Consider the following 27143-nt stretch of genomic DNA (forward strand, 5'->3'; position numbering starts at 1 on the left):
CAGAACTGTGAACATCCAAAATGACATGGGGCACTGCTGTCAAGAAGTAGCATGTGGTCTGGTCCATGTGACCACAGCTCTGGAGAACATTCAGACACATAACCTGTCAGTCCCTAACATATTACCACCTCCTGAATACAAAGACATTTCTTGTCTCAGTGGCATATCTGTGCCAGATGGATGCAGTATGAGGCAAACATGCCAACACACTTCTGGCACAGATATAAAACCAACTCCACAGCCAAGTCCTGCTGAGGAGGCGACCAACTACAGAGGTCGTAAAAAGTAACTTTTAGATGCAATCAGATGTATTTTACTAGATTGTTATATTCGTGGTCTCAAGCTTTGTTTAAATAATGACATCATATAAGGATAGAGTTGATGATACACAACTGCAAAACATAATTACAACTTCAATAAAAGGTAATCTTCAGTAATGGAAAAACATTACCATCATGTGTGTTGGCCATTTTTTGGATGTGGTCATCATTCTTACCCTAAAAATAGTTCTTAGTGTTATCTGTGCATCATGCTAGACCCTCTGCTGCACAGGTCCTGTCCTGCTGAATCTGTGGTGGTGGCAGTGCTTCACCTGAGTCTGATTCTGGCTCTATGTTGACATTGTAAAGACCTTTCCTCATGGTTATGTTGCAAATAATTGCACACATGGCAACAGGTTTCTGGTCCATAGAGCAGTGCTCCACCAGTCTTATGTAAGCATCTAAAATGAGATTTCAGTATTTCAAAAGTCAGTTCAATTACTAATCCTGATGTTTTATGTGCACTATTGTAGTGCCTTTCACTTTTGGTTCTTGGATTCAAGTATGGTATCAGTATCCAGGGGGGCAAGGCCTATGCACAGTTTCCTTAAATAGTATGAGAAGGAGAATCAATTAGATTATATAACAAACATGCCAGAATCACCCTTAGACAGACGGTTATTTATTCCACTGTGGTGGAACATGAAGAAGCTATGTACAATGCCTGGTAATATGCTACAAGGTCAGTTATGATGCATGTGTCATCACGCAATACCTGAACATTGAGTGAATGGGTGCTTTTCCTGTTTCTGTAAATTAATTCACTTGCAGAGGGGAGGCATATGGCAATATATGTACCATCAACACAACCAATAACATTTGGAAACTGTACTACCGGATAAAACTTTCATTTTTTTGTGTTATATATTTTCAGTAGTGTTATTTTAATGCAAAAATGGTTCAATTTGCAAACCATGATTTCCAACAAACTATAAAAAACCTAGAAAATGCACTTTGTGACACTCCGCTGCCATAGCAATAATTCCCTGGTGACTGCCAGAAGCTAAAAGGTGTAGACAACACAATACCTGCATATCTCGTGGAATTGCATTGCTGTTGCTGTTGGGGTTTTTAGCTGTGGATGTAATTCAGCAATTCAATTCAAAATTATCTCACTACGCAGTCTATACCTCCCATAAATCTCCTCCTCAGTCTGTTTAAACAAGGTGACCCTCATCTTAAATATCCTCTCCTGTCTCCTTCTCTGTCTACCAGCCAAAATCCTCATCCTCCTCAACAAGACATACAAAGCGCCATTTTGAAAGAGCCTGATGCATTTTTGGTGAGCATCTGGCCTGTTGTAACCTCTCAGTGGGCTAAAATGCTTCATTTTTATTGGCGCATTTTGTGAAATGCACCTCCGTTGTGTGCTGATTTCCCTCCCATGTGATTTCACTAAGTGAACATTTTTGTTGCCCATCACACTACGTCACGCTTCCCCCTGTTACTGTGTGTGATGGCCCCTCCTCTAGTTTCCTTTCATCCCAGCCATGATCCTTACTAGACATTCACGCAGGGAGCCAATAACTCTTGTGCTCATGCTCCTGGCGGCCATGGCGCTTTGAATTGACTTGCTTATGTCAACTGTTTTACTTTTCATTTTCAATTTATTTGTCAAGGAAAGTCCAGTTAGGAATTTACAGTGCTAATAGCTCTAACTTGCGTTGCAAATGCTTGTTATAATTTGCACCTGATTACCACTTGAAATACATTGATGGTATTTGTATTTCCTAAAAGGCCTTTTTGTAACTAACTGCAATTGAGAAATTGTTTGTACAAATATTAGCGACTCTCTATTTGTTAGTACCAATTTGTGATTTCCTATTTCAAAAGCAAAAAATTCGATTTCAACATCTTAGAAATCTCAAACTGCACCATCGAAAATGCCTTTTGCACATATGAAAACACAATTTGGCATTTCCAAATTACCTGGAATAGCGAATTGCACTGTTAGGAAATGTGACTTTGTGCATGTGGCCCTTGGTGCCCTCTCCTGAAAAATACAAAAAACATGGTATAAGGAGGAAAGGTATGGCTACCCTGGCCTCTCAGGCCCCATGAGGGGTACCCAAAGGGACCCCCTGGGAGCCAAAATTGAAAATAAAGTAAGTAACTATAACTTGTGCCCTAAGGCAACTATAGCTCACCAACTCTGCACTGCTATTTACCCCACATTATACATCACTCATGACATCTATGACATCATTGATAATATCACTGAAGCATTTGCAATGAAATATTTAGTGAGAAAACTGTGAATGGTGGGGGTGCTAGTTATAGTTACCTTAGGGCGTGAGTTAAATTTACTTGAGATAACTATAGCTAGTGAATTTCTGTGTTTATTTTAGTTTCAAATCTTATGTTATTTCTGAACATGTCACTTAACCATAATTTTACTTTAACCTTTGTTTTTTTTAGTGAATACATGTGTATATATATATGCATATATATATATATATATATATATATATATATATATATATATATATATATATATATATATATATATATATATATGTATTAGCTAGTGGTGGTCGCCACTAGGTAGGTATACTTCGGACCTAGTTTCTGTAGGAAAAGCTTTTTTTGACTTGCCTACATCTTAGGCACCGTTTGACGAATCTTAACAACATTTTCAAACAAAAGTGTCACGGTGATTCTTGTTGCACATGTAAAGTTTCGGCGTGATCTGTCAAGCGGGGGCTGAGAAAAAGGGGGCTGAAAAAAGGTTGCGTTTGCCATGTTAATTTCCATAGGCTTTTTGAGACACGACTACAGGCCGAACCACTGGACGAAATTACACAAAATTTAGCAGAACGCTAGCTGTCGGTACGCAGATTACACTTTTGGTTATTTATAGTAAATCTGTTCTGTAGTTTTTGAGAAATTTAGGAAAATTCAAATTTGTATATATCTCGATGCAAAGTATTCGTGAATAAAGATGAGCTTTATATATACATATATATATACATCATATATATATCTGTATATATACATATATACATACATTATTATATACTATATAGAGGACCTAGTTTTCATAGAACAAGCGTTCTTTGTGTTCCCAATGACTTTGGCGCCACCTCACAAGCCTTCAAGAAATTTTCAAAACTTATACTTCAGTCGGTGCAGCTGATTTTGTGAAAGTTTCGGGGTGTTCTGTGAAGGAGGGACCAAGAAAAAGTTAGGGTCCCACATAATGCCTTTTCCCCATGCATTTTCCCATAGGGATTTTGAACACAACGTCCAGCCCAAACCACTGGATGAAATCACACACAATTTGCCAGAAAGCTAGCTATTGGTGTATATCCATTCAGTAGTTTCTGAGATATAAGAGTTAAAGAAATATAGACATATGGGGACGTTGATGATCCAGAATCGTATCCGCGGATCCGGAGGGAAAAGCAAAGACCTGATTGGTTACCCGCAACCTGACAGAAAAGTTGCGGCCGCCATTTTGTTTGTTGCATCAGCTGGGGAGTGGGAAAGGAAGAGTGCAAAAACACATAAGAGGTCAGGATACAGGAATCCTGATCCCATAGGACACATAAAGTGGACAAACAATGACCCTTTTTTTTATTTGTCTAATCCGTGGATTCACAAGGTAGATCCAGATTTTTTTTTTTTAAACCCTACCCACTGCAACCAACGGCATGCCCTGCTTGGGTTTGGGTGCATGTAGGAGAGCTGGCCACCGGGCCTGGCCATAGGCGCTGGTTGTATATCTATGTCTGCGTACTAAAAAAAAACATAGACATTCACTGAAAAAAAAAGTTTACTGGAACGTTATAGTAAGGTTCTGAATTGCTTGCCTAAAACCATAGAAATTCAGCAGTCATAGTTATGGTTACCTCAAGTAACTATAACTCGTGCCCTAAAGTAACTATAACTTTTGCCTTTGCCATGCACAGCTAATTACCCCACTCCACTAATTACATCATTGATGACACCTTCTATGGCATCATTGATATTATTACTACAACATTTGCAAAACAATCATTGATGAGAAAACTGTGCATGGCAGGGGAGAAAGTTATAGTCACGTTAGGTTGTGAGTTATGGTTGCTTGAAGAATGTTGCTGTTTTAACACTGAGCGTTCACTATTAAGAGGTTCCAATCATTGTTAGGTCCATTGACAGAAGTGATTGGTCTTGTAGGCTTAGTCCCCGAATGTTTTTGATAACTTAAATTACTGATTGCTAATTTCCACTCCCTTTTTGTGATCATCCAGCAGTTTTACATGTTTCAAGATCTTTTTTAATAAAGTGCTGCAGTCTGCACAGTCGTCATGGCTCTCAGTGAAGGTTTCATCTCTTAGCGCTGTCATGTTTGCACATAGGTTATGTGACCAGGACTCTTTCTTGATCACTTCTACGTATTTTAGTTTTATTCCAGATAAGGATTATGACCTGGACTAGATTTTATTCAAGGATTCCGTCACAGTTTTATGCTATAAAGGAAATTGTCTTGAACATATTTCAGCCTGAGTGTATGTGGTAAATTCCTTCATTCCTTAGATGCTAAAATTACTTTGTCATGTTATTTGGAGAAGGATGGAGGAGTTTTGCTCCTCTAATGTATAGTCTGTTTCTTTTGAAGGTCCTGCTAAAGGCAAAAAGATGTACATAGATACTCTAAACTTTTGCGGGCTGTCAGTGATTGCACAAGCATGTGTTGCCTTTGGTCGTGAAATGCCTGACTAGATTCAGGGTTGATCACCTACAGGTGTAGCTAACCCCATGGCTTAATCAGGTGGGGTTTCTTTGTGTATGTTTTGAAGAGCTGCCACTTAGGTGCATTCCCACAATTTTAATTCCATTAACATCTGGATGTGTAAGGTTCCAGTGGAACTATTTATACTTCTGGAGCCAACCCACCACTTCTCCACTCATACCTCCATGGCCGTATCAGCCTCCGGGCCGGAGATATCAATCTCTAGCCCAGCAGCTGGCACAGTACCGGCGGCGGCATTATGAGACGTCCTACCACCATGATTTTCGTGGCATTAGCAACACCACAAAAACCATGGCAGTAGGCCCTACCGGTGACAGGTAATTCCTTCCTTGTCACCGGTAGGTGGCTCCCCCACACCCCCAACACACACAACCCCCCCATACACGGACACACCTACAGACACACACCACTCATACACCCAATCACTCACACTGGCATACACGCATTCATACACCCATACTTCCAGACATGATCCCACATATTTTTACACACAATCACACTGACATGCAGACAAGCACTTACTTCACCATTCTTACACGTATTCACTCACACGCATACAACCACACAAACAACATAACACAGAGACGCATCCACACACACTCACACATTCATGCACACACTCAGACGCACACACACACAACAACCCCAACCCTCCCAACCCCCTCCCCTTTCAGAAGCCCACCTTACCTTGAGCAAGGAGGTCTTCTGTCAGGGAACGGGAAGGGGCACTGCTACCGCCAGCAGCGCCCCGCCAGCAGAACACCACCAGGCCCTATTACTTGCTATAATATGTCTGGTGGTGTTCTACTGGCATGGCGATGCTGGTGGAAGCAGCGCCACCTTACCACAGTCCGCCACCATGAGCACTGCTGGATTTTCGACCTTCTTGTGGCGGAAGTTCGGCACTGCTCATAATATGGCGGATGGATGTTAGCCATGGTGGTGGTATTTTGGCAGCCGTCACCACAGCGGTAGGCGGTTTTTACTGCCAATGTCAAAATTACCACCTATGTCTTCCTTGTCCCAGTCCTGTTTTGCAACCCCCATTCACTTCTTTCTTATTTGGACTTTATGAACTCATGTGAAGTAATCAGCAAAGTTACGGTGGTGAGATCATAATAAGTAGTAAAGATGGCATAAAGAATATTTTCACAAAGAGAAGTTCCTAAAGAGAATAAGGTGGCTGACTATCTCTCATGTCATGTCGGGAACCTGAAAACCATAGACTCAGAGCAATTATGATTAGCAGTAAGTAATCGAAGCAATACCAGCCACACTAGTAAACTGCACTTGCCAAGGTCTTGCTGCAGTTAGCTAAAGATCATACAAGCTCCAATGACGCAGGAAAAAATTGCAAATAATGAACTAAAGACCAGGGAAATCCCTACCAGGAAAAAAAACAAATGTGAGCAAATTGACTTAAACAATTTTAGTCGAATCACAGCCTTCTCTCGTGTGAAGCGCATTGACTGTGTGTTGCTGTTTCACTAAGGAGGTACATCAGCAAAGTACCCTTCTATAGGATCTTGAATCAGGCTTCAAAACAGACTGAAAACTGAATTGAGAACAAAGTGATGGGATGAAGGATAGGGACTGAAGAATGGTTGGTATGGGAAAAGGGGGATGAAAAAGAGCACAAAAAGTAAATGAGGGAAGGCCAGGGAGGAGAGAAGATGGACTCACAAGAATCTGAAAGACATTTATGCTTTCACTATATCTAGCATGAATTATGTTACCAATACAAAAGGGTAAATGCCCACTGTTCCCACTGTAATCATCCTTAAGCCATACCACAACAATAGCAATTTCATTGCAAAAAGGTAACATAAACATAAGTTCCAGTAGCTCTTACCCACAAGTAAGGTGGTCAGATTCCCCATACAAACATGCCAATAGTGTATAAATGCCTATGTTTGTGACTACCAAGAAAGGTAAGAGAAACATGGAATACTTTGTCACACTCTCAATATAGGATGTAGCTATCATCCCCAGAGTGAGCAGAGAGAGGAGACATTCTGGCCTTAATTATGAGTTTGGCGGGCTGAAAAGGCTGCCCGCCAAACTTCCGCAGGTCAGGAGACAGCCAGTGTGTTCTCCTTCCCACCGGCCCTATTATGTGTTTCCCGCTGGTCAGCGGAAACACACAACAACATTGTCTATTTAGAGCCGGCGGCAATGCTGTTGTGCGTCGAGTCCACCAGCACCCGTCTCACAAATCGATGTCTGCTTTGTGCGACGAGGCTGGCCAGGGGGGCCCCTGCACTGCCCATGCCAAGTGCCCGCCACCCTTTCATTAACAGTCTTTACATGGCGGTGAAACCACCATGTAAACACCAGCGAAGAGAGGGGTTGTAATCGACCAGCCTTCACTGGCAGATTAGGACCGTGGGCACCGCCAGGACGCTGGGCGGCCGAAAAGTGGCAGTGCCGGTGGTCCGACCATGGCAGTAACTCCACGGTCATAATGTCGCAGTTGGACTGCCGCTTTGGCAGAGCTCCGACTGCGACCATGACCCTGGCGGTCCACAGACCGCCAGGGTCATAATGAGGGCCTCATTGCCATGCACATCTGCTGCAAGTCTGTAAGAAGTGGAAGTTTGGTATGAACAAAGAATTCTAACGCCACTATTTGTAAAGACAGTAAAATCTATTTCCTTGCAAGGACTACGGCCCATATTCTATCATATTCCTCCAAATGGGGACTTCATCTTTTAAGAGAATCTTTCATATGACACCATACAGTAAAGTTTTGCTTGTCACTCCCTCGATGTGGGGATATCCAGTGTCTCATTACACAGACTTTTGCTCCTGCAAGAGAAGTGGCTATCAGACCGTGCCAGTGAGACGTGATGACGGTCAAAATCTGAGTTGTTATGCATATGGTTACATCAAGGGCCATAGTGGAAGTTCACTAAACCTATTCATGATGTCCCAGGCTCCTGATCATAAAGAGTTAAGATTAATGCATTACCGTAATATATCTAAAAGAGCACATTCTGCTTGGATACATTCGAAGATCAAGGCTTTGTGTAATTTGGAATGAAACCTGTACCAGTTTTCTAGTTTCTACTAGCAACTAAACATTTGTCTTGCCTCCCTGATGGCCATATTATGTACATACCATGACTGCAAGTAACAGATGTTGGTCACAAATCCACACAAGATGTGTTTTGGACCCTTGGCTCGGTAAATGACTCTAAATCATCTGAACAGTGTGCCCATATTATGCCCATGCTATGGCTGCAGATACAGATGCTGGTCACAAATCCACACAAGATTTGAGAATTTTCATATTCTTGGTTGTAATTCTTAAATGAATAAACTTGCGCGCTGCCATTTTTTGACATTTATATGGTGGTTTGCAAATAGGCAGGACGCGCGATTTGTTCCATAAAGGTTTGACTTCGTTATTCATTACGTGCTGCCATTTCTTGACATTAACGTGGTGGCTTAAGAATCGGCAAGACGCGTGATTCGTTTTGTGGTGTTTGGACATTGTTGTCCATTGCGCGCTGATATTTCTTGACATTTACATGATGTTTTACGAGTTGGCAAGACGCGCAACACGTTTCGTGAGCATTTAACTTTGTTGTTCATTGCTCGCTACCATTTCTTGACATTTATATGGTGGCTTAAGAATCAGCAAACGAAGCGCGATTTGTTTCATTGTACTTTGATCTTGTTATTTATTGTGAGCTGTTAATCCTTGACATTTATATCGTGTTTTACAAATCTGCAAGACGTGTGATTCGATTAATGAGGATTTGACTTTGATATTCATTGCATGTTACCATTTCTTGGTATTTTACATGGTAACACTCGAATTGGCAAGACACACAATTCTCTCCTCGTGTTTAATTCATGTTGTTTATTGTATGCCACTATTCTAAGATATTTATTATGTAATATTTGAGTTGACAAGTTATGTGATTTATTTCCTGAATCCATATTGTGTTATTCATGGTGCACAATCCTTTTATGGTGTTTAATATATATATATATATATATATATATATATATATATATATATATATCTGCAATATTCGCCATTTGTGTTGAAACATTTTAAGAGTACACAGACGGCCATAGTTTCTAGATGCAAAATTGTATGGTCCTAGTATACATTCTTAAAACAGGGTTTATATGACTGGTTTAAAATTTAGTCAGAATGTTTTTTCTGATTCTCATGTAAAGGAAAGTACTTGAATAAGAAAGTTTTCATTTAATTCATCTTGGTTTCCCTACAGGTATCCGGCCATCTTGAAACTTAGTCATTTTAAACTTAACTCTTAGATTGTTCATGTTTTCAGAGTGACTAGGCTTAGAATCATAGTTTAGTATTGATTTCAGGAGATATAATTTTCATATTGTGTGTTCTAACCTTTTTCTCACTACAGGTCTCCTTCCCAGCCGTTCCCTTCCTAATCCCCTCTTCCCCTCTTGAACTCTATCAGTCTCTGTGATTTATCTATCAGAGTCTTGGAGCTGTTCAGTGGTGGACGTGTGGGGAACGTGCACAGACCCCGAGGATCTGGTGACTCTGACACCTTGCCTCAATAATTGTGCACTTTTTTATTGCAGTTTTAGATGGCGTAAACTTGACTCTTTACATGTGCATCAGTTAAATTACACAGTACACTCATTCAAATTGTCATTGGTTTTTGTTTTAGGCACTGGGAGATTTAGGGACATATTAGATGCCCCATTTCTCCACCAGTTTAAAGCATTGACAGGAACCGCTATCAGTTTGGTGCAGGGCTCCGTAATGTTGACCACCAAACTGTTTTTTTTTTTTTTTCAAAAAGAAAGTCCTGAAGTGGGATGAATGTGTGCATGCACTGCACAAAAGGTTAAACCAGTGGCTTGGCAATGCTTATTAATATAACCTTCCTACACTATACCATTCTGAGAGCACCAAAGAGATATGAGTTGTCAAGGAAAGAAATTATTTATTCACTCTGATTGCTAATATCTAATCAGGTCCAAGCAATTATCAATATCCATGAATCAAATATTTTGGTAAAAGGTACAGTATTTCAGAATGATAAGTTACGTTGAGCACAGTAACTCTTCAATTTACTAAATTGTAATAAAACTACCTATACTGAAAAGTCTAAATATAAATTAGATGACCTGGGCAGGAGAAACAGCATAGAAAGCAGTTCATCACAGATAACACTACTAAAAAACATTTTCAGTGCAATCCTTTGCAGAAGGAGTGCTGCCTATGTGTCCTTAATAATCTGTATGTTTTTTACAGCATCCCACTGAAGACAACACTGTGAACGTCATCCATTGCGATGTTTGCTTGGAAAGTGTCTGGATTACTCCTGAACCTCATCAGTGCCATTGCTCTCATCGTCTCTGTAGCGACAAATCAATGGGTCGTCACTCCAACAACTTATTTTGGTCTTTGGATTGCTTGCATTGATTTATATTCAGATTCATTTTGTAGGACCATACCTAGTGTTTCAGGTGAGTTACATCATTTCCCGACTACATGCAGACTTCTCACCTCTGTTTCAAGAGAGGGCAGAGTTACTGATGGACTAGTCACTAAAAAAGAACAGAAGACAGATCTCGCCAAAAAAACAGTGATGATGCCCTTACTTTCCCTGAGCAAGTGTTTTGTTTTATTTTCTCACCATTATATTCACCATCAAAGTTCACCAAATTTCGAATATTTAATTTTCCAGAATTTGAAGACAATGTAAGTAAATACAGTTGTGTAGGGATTAAGAGGATTAAATAATGCATGTTAGTGTGAAATATATATAGGTGGATGAATATATTCACTGGGTACATAAACGTGAGTACATATTCTGAGTATGTAGGCTACAGTGCCACAGCATATAAGGTATAAGACGATACACAGCTCAACTGTAGATGTGAGGTGGTGTGGTGGTGTACATACTATAACTAAAGTTATAGCATCTTGAGACCCTCACGGGTGAGTAGTTGCGCTTTATAAAAACTGATTGATTGACTGAAGTACATTTATATGTATCGAGAAATGAAAAAGTGAGCATTGTGTTTGGTTTCACATCCCAATAGATTGTAGGAGAAGTAGATAAGGACAGGTATCAAGGTGGGAGGGTAAGGTGGACTGTTCTGCATAGCTGTGGCTGTGGCTATGAATATCAAAGCTTATATAGAGAATGTATTTCCTGCAGAAGCCTATCCACGATGCTCCATAAACTGGGCATGTTATTAAGGTTGTCGATCTGATTGATGTGAGAGCTGTGTGAATACAAGAAGTCCAAGCCCACCAGCTGTGGATTTGAATGCTAATTTCCACCCGGTCTTGAGCGTTATCACAATTGCTTGGAACAAATGTAATAGATTCCTAGCAGATATTATAAGTTGGGGGATATTAGGGGCAGCCAGTGAACTCTGACTGTGGGGAAGGCTAGTTCGATGTGTGTTGAAAGATGTTGTTGAGACAGTTAGAGACATAATCCCAGTAAGGCTTGACTAGTTTGCAGTTGATGAACATGTGTTCAGTATCTCATGTGGATTCCTTGCAGTTCCCACATATGTTGGATTCAATCAGGTTACATCTAGCTAGTTTGTCACGGTCCAATAGACCTTGTATGATGTGAAGAGTTTGCATTGAGAAAGGGAGGGTTAGAATCAGTTTATCCTTCAGGGTATCTTTACAAATCTTAGTCCAGATTTAATCCGATAGTGGATCTCTACTAACATTTTTGAACTCCTTTTCCAATTTATGCTGAATAGGGGTGGGAAGCCTGGATGTGTATTGAGAACGCGTCCCGCCCTAGGTAATTTACTTACTCTGGGACTCGTTTTAGGCCAATGAACCTTTTGACCCTGATTGGAGACACCTTAAGATGAAATCTCTGTCCAGCATGCCAATCAATAGTTCAATAACCTCATCAATATTCACAACAGCAAATCAATCAATTTAGTTAATCACATCAATATGAATTTGAAACACAACATGACCTTTCTGCCATGAATAACCACACGAATTTAGTACGTTTTATAATATTTATTCCCTATTGGTTACACTCTACTAACAAGTTTATTAGGGCCAGATGTAGCAAAACTAGGTTTTGCGACTCGGAAATTGCGACTCGGAGCGACTCGCAATTTCGGAGTCGCAAAACCATATGCAGAATGGTGTCTCAGACACCTTCTGCGAGTCGCTATGGGGTCGCAAAGACCCACCTCATTAACATTAATGAGGTGGGTCGCATTTTGCGACCCCATGGCGAGTCCCTGCACTCACATGGATGGTGGCCTGCTGAAGTCAGCAGACCTCCATGTCTGTGACTGCTTTTTAAATAAAGCAGTTTTTATTTTTTTATTTTGCAGCCCATTTTCCCTAAAGGAAAACGAGTTGCAAAATAAAAAAAATAACGAAACCTTTTGGTTTCGGTTTTTCAGAGTAGGCAGTGGTCCATTGGACCACTGCCTGCTCTGACAAACCCTTTTTGGCAACACTCACAAAGGGGAAGGGGTCCCATTGGGGCCCCTTCCCTTTTGCGAATGGGTTACCACCAGTGTGACACTGATGGTAACTGCGAATTGCTTTGCGACCGCATTCGCGGTCACAAAACAATTTAGCATAGCGATGCGAGTCGCATATAGGAAGGGAACACCCCTTCCTATTTGCGAGTCTCATTCACAATTTGCGAATCGGTATTGACTCGCAAGTTGTGAATGAGCATCACTAACGGCATTTTGCATGGCGCAAACTGCGATTTTCGCAGTTTGCACCATGCAAAATGCTTGCTACATTTGGCCCTTAGTCTCAACACCAGAAAACACATCAACAGTGTTATAATGTGGCAACTCAAATAAGATTTGAGCAAAGCAAAGATTATAAACATTAAAACAAAACACAGCGTCAACATGTATCTATTTAGCAGAGTATCATTAGCATATCTATTGAACACAGCAAAGATTCAGTCAGTTTGTCTGTTTGAACCCAATATCAGTGAACTCCTTAACTAATCTCGAATTAGCATCAGCATGTTGGGCTTCATGCAAAACTATTTAGTAACACAAATTTGGAAAAAACGTCTAACTATGGTCTCTGTCAAAAGCAGTTGGTACCTAGAAAGGAAAGGCAAGCAGACAATTACAATTCATTATCATATAGTTACCCTCCATAATGGGTCAGCATACAGAGTCAGTCTTCGTCCACAGGACAGTAGTCGATTCGCCATCCGCCAGGGAGGAACAGCAAAGTCTCAGAAAAAAGGGCAGAAAGTTCTTCCCTCTTAAGGAGATGAAGAAATGGATATCGTGCAAGACGAGGTGAGGATGGTTTGAATAATCAAACAGCAAGGGTAAAGACGGAATGCCAGAGTAACAGCAGGGGTGTCCCTCTCATGGTTGATGTCTCCTTGTGACAAAAGGTTAAATTGAATTTGCCAGAAAAGTCTCTAATTTCCCATTGGTCTGTATTTTGTGCACCACTAGCTCTATCCAATGGTTGAGTGGTCACTTTACTAGAATTTTCACCTAAGACAATTCTCATACAGTTCATTGGCTCCTGTGATTTGCGTCTCCATCAGGTGAGATGGCAGTTAGGAAAAGTTACTCGCACAGCTTCAGTCAGTAGCTCCATTGTCTTTACCAGTTCAGGCAACCTTGTACCTGTTGCGAATTACACTGTTGCATTGAACAAGAATGTCTCCTTGAGCAAGTCGGGTCTCATGAGAAAGAATTTACTACGGCTGCACACATCTCTAACTTCTGGAAAAGTACAGCTTTATGTCCTTCAGGAAGACAGCACAGTGCACGTTAGAAAAACACATTTAATATGAGACCAGACAGCTAGGCCCACGCTCTTGCTAACTAAGGCCTAATGATTTATTCAGCAAAACCTTAAGATATAACTCTTAATACTAAAACAGAATCATACATTAGTACATTAATAATTCATTATTAGTCAATTTCATTAATCATCGTATACATTGGTGGCCACTCCCCGTGGGCACATTTCAAACACGTACATTAAAAAAACATATTAATGCGTTTTCTATGCAGCTTCATTACACATTATTTGCAAGCAGTTCATGTTAATTTTGATTATAAAAGCTACACTCCAACAGTATTTGTTGGTCGGTTTAAATATTTTGGAAGATGAGTGACCTCTTTTGTTTCCTAAATAGGTTCAGACATCTGGGGTCTCAGAGGACACCTATTTTGGATATTTTGTAGCCAGAGAAGATTAGGTTAGAGGTAAAGGGGGTATACTGAGATACTCTGAAAGATAACGACCTGCTGTATACATAGAGATTCTTTGATGAGAGATATTCCTTTCTTGGCCTATGTAAGTCCAATTTTGGTAGAGCAGTCAATTCTGTATTTTGTTTTTTTCAGAGGGATATTTAGTTGGATTTGGTTAATTGGTTAGTCCTTTCAGTACCAAGAAACACAACAGCTCTTGTGGTGTCTAGGAATATTTGTTTGGAGTTGAAGGCAATAATTGGCTTAATTGCCAGGATAGTAAGAATATAGTAGAGGTAAGAGGCGTCTTGTTCAATTAGACACCAATATCTTTAGCTTCCATGGTGTTCAAAGAAACATCAGGTACCTTGGCCTGTAAGGAACACTGGGCCTGATTCTAACTTTGGAGGACGGTGGTAAACCGTCCCAAAAGTGGCGGATATACCACCTACCGTATTACGAGTTCCATAGGATATAATGGACTCGTAATACGGTAGGTGGTATATCTGCCACTTTTGGGACGGTTTAACACCGTCCTCCAAAGTTAGAATCAGGCCCACTGTTTGGAAACTAAACCACTTTGGGACTCTATCGTCAACCTGGTTGTAATCTAAACAGAGGTTTAGCCCTTTTTTGATCCATGGAATTCCTGAGGTGAGTCGAAAACATTTTTAGGAAGTCTGATGGAGACCATGTGAGATACAAAGTTAACTACCAGGTTGACCATAATTTTTAAGGTCTCTAGTAGGTCATTTAGTTTTGCAAGGGTTTTTCTGTTGAATTTATCTGCTCAACTCCATTAGGCCATACCATATATCTAGGTATCTAATATATTTTGGAACCTCTGTAGCCTTGTGTTTTAATGCACATAGCGAGACTTCAAGGGTTTAGGGGCAGGACTAAGGGCCTGATTTAGAATTTGGCAGACTGGTTACTCTGTCATTAATGTGATGTTATATCCCATTCTCTGTATTATTATTCCTACAGGATATAATGGGATCGTAATACAGTGGCTGGGATATCCGTCACGTTTTTGACAGAGTAACCCCATCCTCCAAACTCTAAATTAGGCCCTTTTGTTTTTTTTCTGTATCAGAAGATGTTGAAGAATTTGTGGATGATATCCAGCAGCACCAGGATGAAGTTATCTGCTCCATCGATGAAGATCAAGACATTGTTAGCAATATTCTGTTTTTTGAGGGTGCCAAATTTAAATGTAATCTCTCTGATATTGGAGCCTTCTTGTATAAGTCATAAAAGGGGGTCAGTTGATAACAGGAAAGTTAGGGAAGAGAGTAAGCAACCTTGGTGAGTGCTCTATTGTAGGTAGAAGGGGTCTGAGTTGGTCCAATTAATTCTGAATGTTGCCATTGGACATGCATCTAATGCCATAGTTATTGTCAAGTAGCTGCCATCTAGATCACATCGATCGATCAAGGTACATAGATAGGGCGTGGAGACCTTGGCAAAGGGCAATTGCTGCTGAGGGAGATTTAGAGATTTAGAGATTTAGAGATTTAGAGATAATGTCCTTCTTTGTAATGTGGCAGAAAGTACACGTATTGTTGCAGGCCAGTCCGCCTTTAACAAACTCTGAATGAGAGGCCTGAAGTAATTTCATAATGATTTTTTTATAATTGTGTAACTTGAATTTTGGCATCTATCTTGCCTCTCATATTGATTAACAAGATAAGCCTGAAGCTCTTCGGATGCAAAGGGGCTTTGCCCTCTTTAGGTATAACTACAATTGTTGTTTCCATGGCTGTGACATACACTTTAGTGTTGAGATCAAAATGTTTAAGGACTGCTTGAGAGAGCTGATGATTGTTGAAGAGGGTGTTTGGGCAAAATATTGAGTTGCACATATTGGGAGACAGAAATGTCAGAAATAAAATATTGTGATACAAAATATTGTGATGCAAGAATATCGTTATCAAGAATATGGTTGTTTTAGGTAAATAATATTGTTTTAAGAATATTGTTGTTTTTAAAATCATTTTCAGTAATATAGTTGAAAAATATTGTATTTTAATTATTTTAATGTGTTTTAGTTCATATTATAATATTATAAACTATTGTTTAAAAAATGTTATTTATTTAGTAATTATAGTTTGAAATTTTAAGTGTTTTAGAATGTTTTGTTTAATTGCTAATAGTGGTTTATTGTGTATATCAGGCTGTTGGGTGTATACGGGACTGGATGGGAAGTTTATTAAGTAATTATTCATTAATCTACTTTTTTAAATTATGTGATTGATATAAATTATGTTAATTATGTGATAACCGATTTATTTTAGTGATCGAGAAGGACATGAGTTTGTGTTCTCATGCATAAAGAGTCTTATGTCTATATCTAGTGCATCTACAACAGACTTACTCTCACGTATTTTGGGATTCATGTATCAGGAGGTAATTTTTACACTTGGAGAGCCAAATTGTAAAGTTAGTTTTATGCAAGTGTGTTCAGAGATCACTATTTGTTTTATTGATATATCTTTGACAGACTGCGGAATCTACTAGTAAAAAATCCATGTGAGAGTAACTTTGGTGAGGAAAGAAGAAGAAGATAATGTCCCTGTTATCTAGATTGTGATTCTGTATGCATCATCTACTTTATTGGTAAAGCGTATGTTACATATCTACTTGTTTGACTTGGATGCAAGGAATTCAGACAGAAATTGCCTGTCAAGTATGCCATACATGGGAGGTTGAAGTCCCTTGAAAATGATAATGGCATTACGTTCGAGTTGCAATATGTTTATGTTCAGGGAGTGCCAGAATTGTTGGCCGTCATCTCTGGGTGTGTACATATGCCATGTACATATCCTTGCTCTTACATCTACCATTGTTGTCATGCTCAGACAAAATAACTGATACGCCACAGCATTTAAAGTTTAGTGCAGTTAATCTTTTTTTTTTCTTATTGCATCAACAGAGGCTCTGTCTTCTCCCCACACTAATCTCATAATTATTGTTTTGCTGTAACCAACTTTATTTTTTGTAAAACAAAAGTCTATATTGTCTTTTAACCTGTTACAATAGTCTGTGTCTTTTTAAATGTTTTAATGGATGTTAAAAACTTGGATATTTAATGATAGTACTCTAATGGGTGGCATAGTACATGTGGGAGATAAGTAATTGATGGAACTCTAATTGGAACTAAACCTTTCTGCCTTGATTCGGCAAGGACTGGTGCTGCGGGTGGTAGAGAAAACTGAGGGTCATACTAGGGGTCTAGAACCCACAAAGTATGTGGTGGACTGTTATCTGACATGCCCATATGGAGATGAAGAGAAAGAGGAGGGAAATAGGGGAGTAATAGAAAGGACAAAGGGAGCAATAGGGAAGGAACAGAATAAAACAGAAAATCAGAACCCACAAAGTCCCTTCACTAACCTTCGGCCCCACCCCATTGAGGGAACCCCTCAGTGAAATGAGATACAAATATTGGAGCTATGGTTAAGATTCAATTAGGACCCATGCCCCAACCCTGACATTAAACATGGAAATTACATATGTTCCTACCAGTAAAACAATGAGGTGGAAGAGTACTTATTAGAAACTGAATGATCTTACTTTGGTTATGTAGAGCAGTTATTGTAAGCTTACTGCCCATAGGTGCATGCTATCATGTTTTTGTTGTTAGTTGCAGATAGTGTTTACTTTTTCTTGCTTATGGTGTGTGTCTGTGTTAGGCCTGGGTGGAGCTGGTGTTAATTTAGATGATTGTAGAAGGAGTTGTTGTGTTTGGTTCTTGAGATATGTTGGCCTTGGAGAAGGGTTATAAGGCATAGGTAGAATGGTACCTACATGCATGACTGTTTCAGATCTGTTTTCTCTAACCAATTCAGATTTGTTAGGTTTCATAAACATACATGATTGTCCTTTGTAAACAATTCTACGTTTGTCAGGACCTGCGAAAGAGGGTTGGATAGACATCTCTGCTTACTGGGATTCCACATTGGCTTTTCAGATTTTGAGGTCTTTTAGGTCTTTTCTGATCCCCAGCACTTCTGCTTGCAGGAAGTTGGTGTTAGTGTTGGTTCTTTTCCTGTATATCATGTACCACATTTAGGTTTATAACCAAAGTTTTGTTACCATCAGATGTATTCTTGATAAGAGATTCTGAGACTGTAAGTTCTAGTTTCATTCTCTTTTAGGCTGGTTTTAGACTCTTTGACCTTGTGACCCTTGTGACTCAGCCATGATATAGAGTCACGTAGCATGTTGAGAGATGTTGCTTGTGGGGGATTGTAGTAGGATGAAAAATGTAGATGCTGCCTTGAAGAATCATTACATCCTTCCCATCCGGGTAGTACTGTGTAAAGAGATCAGATGAGATATTTTGTACTAGTATGTTGAGGTCTGACATGACATGCACATCGAAAACGATGGTTATGGAGTTAGAAGTGCCCTTTGATGATGCAACAGATTATATTAGAACTTGCAGCAGGTTTACAGTGGTTTTGCCACAGAGTATGCTTCGTTTTGCTGGTCTGACTTATGCGATATGTCCCCTGAATGAGAAGGGGGAGGATCCTTAGATGGAGCACATTAAAAGTACAAGAGAGACTTTGCATGTATATGTTGTTTGTTGGTTGAGTATCAGGAACCTCAGTGTGCTTTTCAAATTTAATGTGTTTGGAGGTACATGCCTGGGAGTGTTGGCACCTGAGTTCTTGTGCAATTGGCCAGGTTTGCTTTACCAATGTTGCTTTGGCTAATGGTGCCAGGTTAAAGGGTACTGATGGGAAGTCGGGAAAAATTAAATAGGAGGGATCTGGCCCCCCTACTTTGTGAATGGACTGCACCCTCATTAACTGTAGATAAGCCAGAGTACAATTCAGATAGGCCCACTTACCATTCCAAAGTCCGACTACCAGATTACTGAAGAAGAGTGTGGACGATGGGATCTTGAGCAAAGGAGACAGTGAAAGAACTAGTCAACTATAACTCTAGCCAAGGTGAAATATAATGACTGCACTCCTCACTTACCGCACGACATCATTGGTGATCTACAGCTGGCAGCTGTTGGACAGGATGACCAGTTTAGTGGTAATCAGACCTCATTCCTAGAGGATTGACTCGTACCTGCAGGATCCACAGGACCCCATGCAGTGCTCAATGATTGAGAAGTCTTGTGGTTTGAGAAGGAAGTAGTTGGCTGTGGCATACTACGTCTCCAAGAGATGTTACATAAACATTCAAAATCGACTTCTACTTACAACAAATCATTAAAGGGATACTGACCATTAACCTATAACTCATAATTTTCCAAGCTCTATTTTAGTAATTAACCCCTGGAGTGTGCTTTGCAACCTCTTAAAGTAAGGTCCAGTGCACATTTTAGACCATGGCACTGAGTGTTTTCTTTCTTCTTGCTAGCCCTGGTGTTGGTTTTAAGTCCCAGATGGTCAAGCTTACTCAGACCTGCTGGGACTATTCAGGGGGAAATGTTGAAGGGCAAGGAGTCCTTTTCTGCCCTCCGCTATGCTTGCACTTCTATAATGATGTTGATATCTGAAGGTCCTTTTTTCCAGCCTCGTTTGTTGGTTCTCCTGCCACCCCATATTATAAGAGATCTGAAGTCTGTACAGTTTTATCTCCTTCAGCATTTAACTTTATCATATTAGTCTGCACACTGAGCAGAAACATTCATGTGAAACATGTTTTTCAAAATGTATAAACATATTGTTTGTGTGTTGTGTGCTGGCAAAACTTTGTCCATCAGTAGTAAAGTGTGTCACTGGAAATGTATAACACAAGAGCTGTGGTTGCACATATTGCTCTTGTAATGCATTTTGTCTTGCACAATTGTTTTCTTGTAAACTTGACCATCAGACAACTTAAAGATGCAAGTTAAATATTCTGTACCCATTTCCTGGCCAGACTATGAGTGAGACAAATGTAGGTGTAGGGAAACTGTGTAACTAGAAAAAAAAACAATTTCTAGAATGAGATATAACATCTTGAATTGAAACTATTGAGCCAGACTTGTAGATTTTTCTGCACAGCTGTTGAAGAAGAGTCCTGATTTTATTTGCATTTTTTAGTGTATTTAAATAATGTTGCTCTTAGATCTATAAAATACATTCTTAAACTACAAGAACCAGAATGCAAAGGGGCATGCACTAAAAAGTCAGGACTGGGTAGACATTGCACAGCTGCACTGGGCGAACAAGAGATCTCCCTTTTAACATGAATGACATCAGAGTAATTCTGACTGTGGGCAAACATCTCCCATATGAGAAGGATGTGTCACATAGGAGAAGCTTGTCTCTCACATGAAAAGACTGACTCTAACATGACACTTATCTCACATGAGAAGCCTGTTTTATGCATGCAAAGCTTGTCTAACAGATGAGAAGCTTGCCTCGCACAGGAAAAGCTTGTCTCAAACATGGGAAGCTTACCTCACACATGCAAAGCCTGTCTCACATGAGAAGCTTGTGTCACACTGGCTGAGCCTCACTTACACATGGGAGGCTTGCCTTACACATGCAAAGCTCGTCTCACATGAGAGGCTCGTCTAACGCATGCAAAGCTTGTCTCACACATGCCAAGCTTGTCTCACATGAGAAGCTTGTCTCACACATGGGTAGCATGTCTCACACATGTGAAAGTTGTCTCAAAGGATGCCACGAACAGACTGTGCCCAATGACTGAGATTGGATCTGAATGCAGCAGTACATTGAACACAGAGAGAAATATTTATTTCTGTATTTACCCAATGTCACATGCTGTAGCGTGAACACATTAACCACATGATGGCGGACTCTGCCTACCCTGTCTCTTTTAAGAAACAATTTCATAAATGACATCCTCAGATACAGCAGTTGGCGGCCATCTTGCGAATTACCTCCCAAGTGGAGCATTTTTGTTTAATTGTTTAAATAATATTCAGTGACTTAAGACAAACATGTTTTTGATAGTGTGAAGTCTAAGGCCCTGATTACGAGTTGCACATAATATTCCAACCCATGCTTGAACCTTCTTTACGCGGGAGTCAGTATTACAAGTTTGAAGGTATTTAACGCATTCAAATAACTCAATCTTCATTAAATTTCAGTCGATCAAACCTTTTGAAAAGTAACAGGGAAATACATACAGTTTTTATTGTATCATACAGAGTTTGCAAAATATCACTTTTAATAGGTGTTATTTATTACACACAATATGTAATGTGCCTGTGCTATAGTTATTTTTAGGTGCAATTAATAATGCCTCAACTCGTAATGAGGCCCCTGGTGGTAGATCAGCCAGAGAGCGACCAGTGCCTCTACAAGAACGTTGGGGCTCGGCAGAGTCAGTCACATGTAAGGGATCACACTGTACAGATGCTGGTTATCTCTTTCGTGGTCTCAATAAGGTTTATGGATAAAATTGCAAACGTTGAGTCCTGGGGATCCTGATGCATTTGTAATACTTCTAGAAATTGTGAACAGTGCAGGATTACTTGTGTGAAGATTCCAGTTGGATATGCTATATGTGCAGCAGAAGGTAAGATTTCCAGTATATACGTGGGAAGGAGGATCACCTTGCCAGTCGGCGGCCTTTCGATTTGCAGCAGCAAGAAGGTTTGCTGTGACCGTCGATTGTTGTTACGCTTTCTGACTTTATGAGCATGAGGTACACCGACTGTGGCTGTTGGAATGTTCAAGAGTACGGCCTAACACACATTGGTCAGGTCTCACTGCAGCATGCGGCGCGAGTGGCGTCAACTAGAAGGATCTGGGGAATATGCATCCTTTCGTCATGGCCTGGCCACGTTCTATGTGATGTGCTAACACCACATAGAAGTTTCAGCGGTGACGAGGAGTAACATTCACTGTGCTGTGGGGTGAGGAAAGTGTGGTGCATTAACTTTGTGGGGGAAGTGAATTAAGGTGTTTGCCAGAATATTCTCTTTAACTTCGTGGTGGAAGTTAAATTAAGGTGCTTACCAGAATATTATCTACTGGGAGGTGTGTTCTCGGCATTTTATTGCTTTCAGCAGACTTATGGAGCAATTCTGATCATGACTTCTTTCTTGGATTTTACTGACCATGAGTTCTGTATGATTTGCCAGAGGTTTTTCTGGCTGTCTTATGGAAGCATTTTTCTCAAACGTGTGCGTCACAGACATTCTCTTTAACACCTCCACAGTCTTTTCCTGTTTTACCAGGAGATCCACCCATTAAGTGGGCGGAGTGGAAAAAATACTTTAAAAACTTTATGGATACAATCAGTGATGATGACCATAGGCAAGAATGGGAGGAAAATGACTGTGTTGCATCTCTTGGGTCCCCAGGGTTTGAACGTATATAACAGGATTGACAAGACACCTACATCATCTTCTGAAGGAGATGTTTTTCTTAATGCTTTAGCAGACTTGGATTAGTTTATTCTTCATGTGTTTGGATTGCGAATAATAGGTTCAGGTTTTGCAGAGGGAACAAAAAAAGAATGAACTTATTGCTAAGTATGTATCTGCACTTAAGCCATTAGCAATTACAAGTAGATTTCTTTCACTTCATGACAAATTCATTAGGGACCAAATTCTAATTCATGTAAATAGTCAATGTATTCAGGAAAGACTATGGCCAAGTGGGTACTCATAATTGTGCAAAGTGATTTTTACTGTTCGTAAGGGAAAGATTTCAAATAAGTGTCCAACAGCTGCCCTAGAACAACCTATGTAGGGGGAGGATGTTGTTGGTAGAGTTAAGTAAAGGAAGAATAGAAAAAGGACTGGTTCTTCCATTTGGAATGCGAATTATAGGGTGATAGTGAGGAACCAGCGGGAAGGGCGCAACACTTCCAATTTAGAAGGGCGTACATGTTGCTGATGTGGTAGTTTTGCCCACCTGGCCTATAGTAAAATTTGCTCAGCAATTAACCAGAAGTGTGCAGAATGTGGTATTAAAGGATATTTTGAGAAAGTGTGTAGGAGAAATGGTCAAAGAGAGAAGGTTAAAATAGTTAGGGAATTTAAATGAAAAATGCTGGAACACTCTTAAGAGGATGGGAATGAAGTAAAGGACTGTGTTTTGGGAGTGAGTGATGGTGTGTGTGTATCTTGACAAAAGGGATGGGAAATAAACCAGTATGTGAGATGAAGTTGGGAGGAGTAGAGGTTTTAATTGTTGCGGACTTAGGGTTTCCTTTTACCATTGTCAATCAAGATGTTTAGTAGATTGGGGTGTGATCTCAATACTTCCGATATTTCTCCAGAGTGTTTCACGTGTGAGCCCCTTCTGATGATAGGGTACAGAGTTTGTCACGTTCTAATTCAAAACAGGAAAGAAAATGGGACATTGTGTGTTGCTAAGGATGGTCCATGTGTGTTGGGTTGTATGGATCAAGGAGCATTAAATATAATCTTGAACCCCAATAGCCTCAAATAAGTTTTGGTGCTAGTTGATGGCACTGATATTCAAAAATGCATGAAAGAAGAATTTTCTCAAGTATTTCCTGGGGCGATTAGAATGTCAAAGGGTTTTTGCCGTAAGATTATCTTGGAAAAAGATGCAAAACCTAAAATTCATTAAATAAGGGATTTGCCTGTGATTGTGCGGGGTGAAGTGAAAATGAGATAGAGAAACCTATGAATGTGAAAAGTATTGAACAAATAAAGGACGCAGAATGGATTGCACCTTTGATTGTAGCAACAGGATTAAATGGCAGAATACGATTATGTTCAGATTTGAGAGACCACTATATGAATCTTGTTGCAGAACAATTTCCACTCTCAAAAATAAATGAAATGCTGTCTTTGACTAAATGTATGTAGTGTTTCTCATCAATAGATCTAGCCTTTGCAGAACATCAGGCTCTTTACACTGTGAAAGCTAAGAATTGACTACATTTATAACACCTATGGTGTGTTTTAGGTTTGTTATTATGCCATTCAGGCTGGCTTCGGCGGCTGCCATATTTCACAAATTGAAGTTTTGATTGTTTAATAAATCCAAAGGAGCACTATTTTTTCATGATGATATCTTATTGATGGGTGATACAATCAAGAGCATGATGGCAGAGTGGGAGAAGTCTTGAGGCAACTGAAGGTATGTGGGTTAACTGCTAAGACTTTGAAATGCAATGTTGTCATGCAGTCGTTAGGGTGTCATAGTCATGTAATTACTAAGAAGAGCCTTAAACCCAAGGAAGAACTAGTAGGTCCAGTTAGTAACACACCTACACTGACAAATAAAAATGAGTTAAGGTCCTTCTTATGACTGATAGATATCTATTCAAGGTTTATCAGGAACTGTGCAGAAACAAATTATAATCTGAGAAAACCTTTGAAAAATATAGTATAGTTTAGATGGAATGAACTTTTACAACCAGAATTTGAACAAATGAAATTTGCTCTGCAGAAACGTTACAAGGTTTTGATCTGAAGTTGAAATATATTGTAACTACTGATGCAAATTGAAAGGGCCTCGGAGCAGTTCTGCCACGGACTCTACAGGAGGGCGTAGAAGTGACAGTTGTGTATCCTTCAGAGCTTTATCTACTGCTGAAGAATGTTATTTTTTGGCGGAAAAGGAGACTCTTGCCATGGTGTTGAGTTTGGAAATAAGCTGAAAATGTATATTGGGTTTTGAAATTTTAGTCCGATGTGATCACAAACCTTTATGTTGAATGCCACTCTGAGAATAGCCGCGTGTTTGTGAGGTTATTTAACTTCAGTTAGAAAGTGCAGGATGTGCCTGGAGTCAGGAACACAGTGGCAGATTGCCTTAGTAAATTGCTGTTACCTTTGGTAAAAGTGCCTGAAGTTGAGTGGGAGGAGCTCAGTTTAGCTTGGAAAGAAGTTAAGGGTGAGATGGCAATAAGTGGGAATGAATGGATTACTGCATTAAATGAAGGTTAGGTGTTGGAGCCAGTCATGAAATGTGTAGTAGAAGTTAGCTGAGTGAATAATTCATTAGATGAGAAGGTTGTCAGTTTTTGGGAGGTTCAGGGTGAATTGTCTGTTGTTGGTAATGTTTTAAAGAGGAGGGTTTGAGCAGTGCCCCTGAGTATACTAGGAGACAGGATTGTCTGTTTGTGTCATGAGGATCACTTGGGATTTGTGAAGATTAAGAAGATAGTAAAGGAGTGCTACTGGTGGTCGGGTGTGGTTGGTAAAATTGAAAGAGTAGTCAGAGAGTTTGTTGAGTGTGGTAGTGTAGATAAGTCACAGGTATTGGTTAAGCCACTACTAAATTCTACCTGAAATGGTTTTGGAAGTTATTGGAATGGATATTATGGGACCAGTGGTGGATGGAGAAGGTTCTAGTACTTTTGTGCTAGTCGCTGTTGATTATTTCTCTAAGTGGCTGGAAATACAGTTTGATGAGAAAGCTGGAAAGCTCTCTCAACAAACTGTAAGATTTATGGATAAGATTCTTCTGAGGGAAGGGTTACAGAAGTAAATAATTACAGAAAATGTTGTGCAAATTAAAGCAGATGACGTTGAAGAGTTTTGGTAAGAAATGGTATTGAGCATAAGGTGTTCTCAGTGTATCACCCAGAAGGTAATGGAGAAGTAGAGAGATTTAATCATCAGATTAAGGGTACATTACAAGCAGTCATGTCCAAAAACAAGAAATGGAGAATGGAGATTAGTAAAATGATTTGGATGTTTAGAATTATACCAACAGGTACATAGTATCAAACTTTTGCCATCATGAGAGGAATTGCACCGTTTCGTAAGGATAATCATGACTGGCAATTTGGTACTCATTTTCAAGAATGGTTGCCTACTGTGGTCAAAAAGAATTATAAAGGTCGATTTATAAGGAAGCCTTTCATAAGAAGCATGAATCGAGGGAAGTAAGTCTAGAAGCTGGAGAGATGTTTTGTGTGAGGAAACCTGGACAGAGTAAAAAAGGGTAAAGTGATTTTTCTGTTCTCTTAAAAGTCATTTGATCAATCACTTTGCAGTTGCATAGTGTGGTTTAACACCCAAGAAGGTATCTAGGCATTGTGCTGCAGGTATCCGTCAAAGAGCCAGGTCTTGAGTACCTTCTTGAAGTGGGTCTGCAAGGTTGCGGTATGGAGGTGAAGGGGGGGGTGTTCCATACTTTGGTGGCAAGGTTGGAGAAGGAGCGTTAACCAGAGTGGCAGATGCATGGTACCTGTGAAAGTGTGAGTTGTGTAGAGTGAAGATTCCTGGTGGGTCAGTGGAAATGGAAGCAGTGGTTCATGTAGATGGGTCCTTTGTCATGGAGGGCTTGTAGGTGTGGGTCAGAAGCTTAAATTGGCATTTCTTCTGGATGGGTAGCCTGTGGATGTCCGTTAGGTGTTGGGTGATGTTGGTGCTCTTAGACACATTGAGGATCAGTCTGGCAGCTGCATTTTGGATTGTCTGGAGTCTTTGCATGAGTTCAGAGGTGGCACCTGCATAGAGTGCATTGCCATAGTCCAGTCAGCCGGGTATGATGGCGTGTATCACTATTTTCCTGGTGCTGATGGGAAGCCACCTGAATATTTTATGGAGCATGCAAATCATATGGAAGTAGGCCGAGGAAATGGTATTGAACTGGTGTTTTATGGAGAGTTCACTGTCCAGGATGATGCCGAGGTTGTGGGCATGGTCTTTTGTCTTAGGGTTGGGTCCAACATCCATTGGCCACCAGGATTCATTCCAGAGGGCGGTGTGTCTGCCAAAGATCAGAACTTCAGTTTTGTCTGTGTTGAGCTTCAGGCAGTTGTCCTTCATCTAGACTGAGACTTTCTTCATACAGTTGTGAAAATTGGTCTTCATTGAGGTGTGATCTGCTGAGAGTGAGAGGATGAGCTGGGTATCGTCAGTGTAGGATATGATGTTGATGTCATGCGATCTGTTGATGTCTGCAAGAGGAGTCATATAGATGTTGAATAGGGTTGGACTGAGGGATGAACTTTAGGGTATG

The 27143-nt window shown here is 40.1% G+C and overlaps 1 protein-coding gene across 2 annotated transcripts in view; it reads left to right on the forward strand.

Moving 5' to 3' along the window:
* LOC138246540 (epithelial membrane protein 1-like) overlaps positions 1 to 27143 on the forward strand; it is a 109821-nt gene that overhangs the window by 40878 nt on the left and 41800 nt on the right. For both annotated transcript variants that reach the window (XM_069201204.1, XM_069201203.1), the window contains exon 2: positions 10316 to 10530. In XM_069201204.1, the coding sequence (XP_069057305.1) occupies positions 10356 to 10530 (175 nt within the window). In that variant the 5' untranslated portion in view covers positions 10316 to 10355. The remainder of the gene's footprint in view (positions 1 to 10315; positions 10531 to 27143) is intronic.

The sequence above is a fragment of the Pleurodeles waltl genome, chromosome 7, assembly GCF_031143425.1.
Source record: "Pleurodeles waltl isolate 20211129_DDA chromosome 7, aPleWal1.hap1.20221129, whole genome shotgun sequence".
Classification (NCBI taxonomy): domain Eukaryota; kingdom Metazoa; phylum Chordata; class Amphibia; order Caudata; family Salamandridae; genus Pleurodeles; species Pleurodeles waltl.